Source organism: Cebidichthys violaceus, unplaced genomic scaffold, assembly GCF_023349555.1.
Source record: "Cebidichthys violaceus isolate CVI_PGR_0920_01 unplaced genomic scaffold, fCebVio1.0.p SCAF_30, whole genome shotgun sequence".
NCBI classification, from domain to species: Eukaryota; Metazoa; Chordata; class Actinopteri; order Perciformes; family Stichaeidae; genus Cebidichthys; species Cebidichthys violaceus.
This window is the reverse complement of record NW_027176484.1, coordinates 1,063,832-1,071,352: the sequence shown is the minus strand read 5'-3', so window position 1 is coordinate 1,071,352 and position 7,521 is coordinate 1,063,832. Positions and strand designations below refer to the sequence as shown.

General features: G+C 41.9%; 1 protein-coding gene across 1 annotated transcript; it reads left to right on the top strand.

Moving 5' to 3' along the window:
* Positions 1 to 327: 327 nt before the first annotated feature.
* LOC137882155 (gonadotropin subunit beta-1-like) lies at positions 328 to 1,810 on the top strand. The gene is made up of 3 exons (XM_068724304.1): positions 328 to 580; positions 1,253 to 1,449; positions 1,555 to 1,810. Exons 2-3 carry the CDS (start codon positions 1,279 to 1,281, stop codon positions 1,759 to 1,761), a joined length of 378 nt encoding a protein of 125 aa, XP_068580405.1. The 5' UTR covers positions 328 to 580; positions 1,253 to 1,278; the 3' UTR covers positions 1,762 to 1,810.
* Positions 1,811 to 7,521: the final 5,711 nt, after the last annotated feature.

Here is a 7,521-nt window from a genome sequence, read left to right as displayed (position 1 = left end):
GGGATCATGCATAGAAAAAATACTTAAAGCCACTGTGGGGGGGAGAACTTTCTTTTTGACTTTTGCGTCCCATGATTTGAAGTTACGTAACAAAATAGCGTCTTTAGGTGGTTTTGAGGAGTAGAACTCCTTCCATCCTCAGAAGTCATTCATGTATTCTGCCATTAGTACCGTGGAAATTTGAAGATGGAGCACGGCAAGTGATTTACTGACGCTGCTACCAGGGTTTTCCATCTCACTGTGGGGGCAGATTTTGTGTTTATCTTTCTGTGGTTCATCTAATCCTTTCACTCGCGTAATCCAAACAAGATGTCTGCAGATAGCGACTCCCTCCTCCTCGCGTGGAACGAAAAGGCCTTGAGCGGCGGGCAATCCCCCGAACTGTTGAGGGAAAGATGTGCTCTTCGGTCTGAACAGGTGGGAAAAAATATCACCGAGCCCAAGGTTGAACAGATTAAAGGGGTTTATGAGCAGCACTATTTAAGCAGCGGTGAGGACAGCCACGGGTTGACGGCTACAGATGTTGAGAGAGTCTCAGAAGAAACAAGACGAGGTTTGAAGCAACAACGGAGCTCTACAGGTACGCAAACTGATTCACACCTTTGAATAATGACAATTATGCAACTGATTTGAAGCTTTAATATACTTTGCTTTTCTGCGAAAACAACGCTTTGAGCACCACAAACAAAATGACATTAGTATTGGTTTGAACGAATATTCTTATAGCCTGGACAAATAAAAGCAGATTTATGTAAAGGCTAAGATATACTTCAGGTGAGCTAACCCTTTAAGTTCTGATAGAAAGTCTACAGGGTGATGATTCATTTACATATAATACATATACTGTATGTATATACATATATATCTGTATATATGTATATAGATGTGTATATATGTTTATATGTATATGCATGTGTATATGTGTTTGTATGTGTCTATATATGCAGTATATGTATGTCTATGTATATATACACATGTATGTATATATATACACAAACAGTTTTAAACAATGATTTAAAAAGCCTAGCTGCTCCGCATGGTGTTATATATTAACCAGAGATGATGTCATTTTTTCCTTGAAACTGCAGAAATATTTCAAATAGATGCAAATTTCACGGCGACACAAAAACATAACGATCTGGTCCGTTAACTCACGAGCTCTCGGAGGATTTCATCGCCAATCCTCACGGATCTTCTGACAGCGGTTTAATTAAAGTGTCTGACGCCAGAGCTGTTCCCCCTCTTGTGGCAGGCGTCTGCGCTGCACCCGGGCAGAGGATGCAACTGGTAATCATGGCAGCGGTGCTGGCGCTGGCTGGGGCGAGGACGGGGGCGGGGCCGAGCTGCAGCTCCAGCTGTCATCTGACCAACCGCCGCATCTCCGTGGAGAGCTGTGGCAGAACCGAGTCCATCCTCACCACCACGTGCGAAGGGCAGTGTCCCCAAAAGGTATTTCAAACTTCAAATACCCTGTTGTTAAAGTTCCTTTTCGTGTCGTCACCAATCACGTGCTCGTGGAATTCGTCGTGTTTTAAACATTTACTGTCGTGACAGGACTCGACCTACATCAGCCTTGTGCACCCGACTGAACAGAAAACGTGTAACGGGGACTGGTCCTATGAGGTGATGCACATTGACGGATGTCCGGAGGGCGTCACCTACCCTGTGGCCAGAAACTGCAAGTGCATCGCGTGTAAAACGGATGAAAACACGTACTGCGGGAGTTTCCCCGGAGACGTGTCCAGCTGTCCATCCTTTTAAAAGAAGCCCATCGTCTGTCCTACATCTGTCTGTGGGACTTGGCGCTGAAATAAACAGGTGTCACTTTTGGGAGGTTTCTGTCTTCTTTTCACACGTTACATTATGTTTTAAATGTGTCCTCTTTTTTTTTATATCTCAGCTGTCTTTAATCAAAATCACACATTTCAATCGGCCCCGTTCTGTAGCTGTTAACACCTCCAACAGTTTGCCAACACGGATGAAATGTCACGAGGCAGTGCAGAAGAAAATTGTCTGTAGATGAAGCGGCGAGATAGCGGCGTGCCTTTAAAGTCATAAAGGCCGATTGAGAGATTAAATGTCCCACCGACTGTTTCTCTTTTCTGTCCCGACCACTGACCCCTGAAATTCGATAGTCCCGCTGTCCAAGTTTTCATGCTGAGGACGGGAGTTTGTCCGATAAGAAAAAGAGCAGGCCTCACCTCTTTTTTGGACAGGTGGAAATGAAAATAAAGAGTTTGCAGTGTTTCCGAAAGCCCCACTAAAAGGGCCTGCTGATCAGTGGCTCTCTCAATAAGGCGACACTAAATTTAGAAACAGCTTAGTATGCTAAATCTTAGCCATTCTTGCAACAGGCCCTTATGTGTGATGCTGCTGCCACTTTTTGACATTTTGTTAAATATGTTTATTCGATTAGTAGCCTAATGTTTAGGTGAGAGGATTTATGCCACTCTTGTGTCCAGTAAAGGCGAAGAATACAAGACTAGGAGCATTTTCATTGCCTCTCAACGGCTCTCAACATGGCGGCTTGCAGCTAACGGTGCTAACGTCGCTAACGTGCTGACAAAGGTGTCCTTGAGGACGGCGTTGTCAGTTGTAAAACGCCTCGTGAGAGCAGTGCGGAGCAGCGGCCATTAGCTAGCAAGTGGTGCACGCTCACGTGCGCTAACATGCACTAAAAGCCTACCTGGCGTCGTAAACAAAGTAGGGAGAATCTCTGACAACAACACACAAAGAGGGAGAGTAACCTCAATCTTAAGGTAGACATTACTCCACTATAACTTTAGACAATAGCTGTTTGCTGCTATATTAATGCTCTGAATCCCTTATATTGCACCTTTAAATATATAGCTACTGTCAGGTAATTGTTAGCTTAGCTTAGCATAAAGGCTTGAAACGGGGAAACAGCTGTAGTTTAGCACACAATCCCCTTACTCTTTGGTTTTTCTACACATTAAACAAACAAGATATAACATGTTTCTAAGTGAGCTTCAGAGGTACTGGTGTTTTTAAAATCGGTTTGCCTTTTAGTCACGGTAGCTGTTTGCACACGTTTCCAGTCTTTATGCTAAGCTAAGCTAATGACCTCCGAGCGGCAGGTTCATATTTAAGCAGATGTGAGATTAGTATCAGCCAACAAGCGTATTTTCCCTGAATTTCTTTAACACCCGTGTACAGTATTAATTGTCTTTACACACTATATTACCTCCATACTAAGACATTCTGACATACTGTCTGATTGTCCCTGTGATACAGGTTAAACAGGACCTGCTAGCAGCCTTTATTGTGTGCTTTGGCTTGAAGAAGACTTAATACGAGCGCTCAACAATGATATTAATCATTCTTTCACTTTGGACAAAAGTCAAACCAACTGAGGAGTTTTCCATAAAAGAAATTCAGAAAACTAGAATCCAAACAGGCAGAACTGATGAACATCTTTGCAGAGAAATGAGAAGAATAATATGTCCGCTCTCTAACCCTGAAGCCCACCGCAGACACTAATAGTTTCTATGATACAATTTAGAAAAGGCTTGTTTTTAGCCAAAAGCGGGAGCAGCTTCTGAGTCCGCGGCTTGTTGGAGTAACATTGAATTAATCCAGAGACGTGGAAACACCTGAGGCCCCTGCTGATGACGGAGAACTCGCTCATTAACAAGAAAAGCTGCTAATTACCTACAGTGTTGTGACTTGGCAACGTACCAGTTTTATCCTAACGTGATCTGCTTCAGTGTGGACAGAATCTAATTCAGGTATAGTGTGGCGTCAGCATGAGTGGGTTGAAGGGAATCTCATTGAGAAAATGATCATATTATGATTTACTTTAGTGTTTTGCTGTTTGCTACTAGATATAAAAATGATGACCAGGTAGTTGTTTCTAAGCAAGGTGTACCTTTTTTTAAAATATGGTGAAGAAATGGAAAGAATAGCAAAACCACACAGGCAAATGTGGGCTTCTTGTGACCATTTAGTAACGTACTTAGTAACAGTAGTGATGTTTGTGTTTTCTTTCTATTTTACGTAGTTATTTCAAACCCAATCATGACGTTTTTCTTAAACCTAAGCAAGTGGTGACGTAGAGACGCCGTATACGGCTCTGGTAGCAGCATCGACCTGTCAATCACTGTGTAGCCCCGCCCCTAAAGCATCCCCTGCTTTATGGTCTGTTTGACTCTAAATGGACCATAATGTACTAAATGAACATCACGCTGTATTGAAGAAGACTGTAAACTAGAGATTGAGACCATAAACTCATGTTTACAATGTTTACTGAGGGAATAAATCAAGAGAGAAGTAGAGTCATTTTAGACTAGACTTCTATACAACCTGAGGAGTCGCCCCCTGATGGACATTAGAGAGAATGCAGGTTTAAGGCACTTTCTCATCGGGAACCGGATGTTGCCGCCTGTCACTGAGATATTATGAATTTAAGTCCCTAATGCGGGTCATGCTTCAAAATCAGTACCTTAGCTACTGCTAATTTTAATAATTCAACTTTCATTAGACATCATCAGGCTCCCTCCAGAACCACAGAAGACATTCTCCAATGTTTTAAGTACTCCTTAGAACGAGTAAACTCAGCGCCCTTAACATGTGGATAAATAACAGCCGTACAACGTTTAACATTTTTGCCTTGAAGTCTAATCTGGAGTGATTTTGAATGTGTGCAACTGGAGAAAAACTCGTACAGGGCGTCGATATCTCAGCCTGCTAGTAGTGCAAGGGTGAAAGCCAAAGCTCTCTAACAAGTGAGCCAATCAATGAAATGATTAATGACGGAACATAAGGGAACGGAGTGATCAATGGCGGCAAGAGGTTGTAAAAGAAACAAGATGTGAGTAGATTACTGAGTATTTTTCTTTACTTTGAGACAGCAGCATATACTGAAGGAAGTTCAGAAAATAAATGTATACGTGAGAGAGAGAGAGACAGGGAGCTGAAATATTTTTAAGTCAGGCCAAGTTTTCAGATTGTTGTTCTGGAGGAGAAGCGGTGATGGAGCGATGACCGAACCCCGCGGGCGGAGCTGACCTTAGCCGCTTGTCGAAGAGGAGTCCAAACTGGCATGTCGAGATGGACCGTGGCCCGAGGTCTGCGTGCTTTCTTAGCCTTTGCTATATGACTTTTTAATTATTTTTTTTTTATTTCCCACAAACACCCTGAGGTAACACAGCCAGCATGAGGGAGTGCAGGATAGATGAAGCAGTACAGTTCCTCTCAAAGAAACGCTGGCAAAAACAAAAAGCTCCACCAGAGCTGAACGATTCCCCCCAAAGACATCACTTCTACCACTTACGGCCTCTGAAATTGAATTAATCGATTTCCAAACGCAGGAGCTATGAAGCCGGACATCGATCTCCGTGATCTCCGTTGGTTTCATCGTCACGGCTACAAAAAGACGACAGGAGTCTCTCATCTTTAATCAACGCCGAGCTCAGATTAATTGTTCTCCGACGGTGACGACCAGAGACTTTGAAGAACAGCTGACGTCTGAAAACGTAAACTTTTAGTGCTGAATAGACAAAAACAGGACAATAAATGGTTGTAGGGCTGGAGGTGATGATTCTTTTTATTATTTATTATTAAATTGTTTTATGTAATTAAAAAACAAAAGTAAAGGAGATATTTAAAAAATGCTCATCAGAAGGTCTCAGAACCTAAAGTGAGATTTAAAGTGACGCCTTGTATAAACTTACTTTATTAAGATTTGATACACACATATACATACTTCTCATATATGTGTATGACTCTCATCATTTAACCTGTTTATGTTCTGGACATTGGGTATATTTTGGATTTTTTATTAAATATTTTATTGTATATTATTTTATATTTGCACTGTTCCTTCTTCGTACTGTTGCACGACAATTTCCCTCTTGAAACAATTCAAATTTTCATCTTATCTAAATTAGGAGACAGGATTTGACTGACAGTCCAAAACCCAAAGATATTAGATGATAACAATGACATTAAAAAACAAAATGAAAAGCAGCAAATCGTCCCATTTGAAAAGGTGGAAAACCAGCTAATATTGAGCAATATTGGTCCAAACTGAAATACCTCAACAACTACGGGACGAAGTTTTAACCGGACCTTCACGTCATGCAGCGCCACCATCAGGTCAAAATGTGAAGCTGACGTTTATGAAGAAATGTACCTGCGAAACAGATCTTAGCAAGTTAACATGCTTTAACGCGGTAAACTAAACATTACGTTGTCATGGTAAACGTAGCGGCCAGCTAAAAGCGTAGCTATGTCAAAGTATAGATTTAATTGTACACATATGAGTGAAAGATGGGACAGCCCCATTACTTCATCTTCTCTGTCAGCATCCAGACGGACCTTGGACCGGTCTCACCCTCGTGTTCATGGATTTTGTTTCACTCTTCTGTCACGTCTCCGCTTCACCGTGAACACTGCAGGCTGGATCTCCGCTGACAGATTTCACTGCGTTCTGGACAATTGGTGTCCTCTTTTTTTTTTCTTTTTCTTTTTCATCCAGCCGCTCCCCGGAGGTTGGTGCTCTCTCTTCTCACTAATGACTGCCGCAGCCAATATTTAGATAGACATTTTATCAAGTTTATAGACGAGTGTGTCGCTCTGCTGGAGGGAGGAAGTGGAGTCGTGCAGTGGATGGCTCTGTGGCTGGGCTATGATGAATTCTTCCTTGAGTTGAATTTCATCTGTTTTTTTTTTTGTTGGTTATAGACTAAAGAGTCCAGAGCATGTTTGACGTTTGACGTCGTCACTGTGACGTCAAACATCGGGACGTTTTTTTTGGACTACCATCTTGAAGCCTTGTGTTTGGCCATTTTGGTTTGTCTGCAATCTTGGTTTTTGGTTACCAAAAGTGACACGAGAGGAGTTCAGGATTAAAGCTGTAAGACAGAAACACGGACAACACCGTTGTAGCGACCTGTCAATCACCGTGTAGCCCCGCCCCTAAATCATCCCCTGCTTTATGGTCTGTTTGACTCTAAATGGACCATAATGTACTAAATGAACATCATGCTGTATTGAAGAAGACTGTAAACTAGAGATTGAGACCATAAACTCATGTTTACAATGTTTACTGAGGGAATAAATCAAGAGAGAAGTAGAGTCATTTTAGACTAGACTTCTATACAACCAGAGGAGTCGCCCCCTGGTGGACACTAGAGAGAATGCAGCTTTAAGGCACTTCAGCGTTGGCTTCACTTTTCAGACCTTTCTGACACAAAAACAGCAAATGTCCCTTTCTAGAGCCAGTGTTTGGTTTGTCCTTTCTGGGCTATTGTAGAAACATGGCGGCCAGCTCTGTTATTAAGAGGCAGAATCTGTATATAAATAAACAAAAACAGACTGATTTTTAATTTCAGGTGATTATCCACTAAAGAAAACATACTTAGAATTATTATTATGAATTACACGCCGTTCCTTTAAGAACCAGAGCTGCAGCCCTCCACTCAAGCAACCTGTCGTTTATTCTTTGCTTTGTGTTCGCAAAATGCAATTATGTGGCCTTTTAAAAAGACTAACAATCTA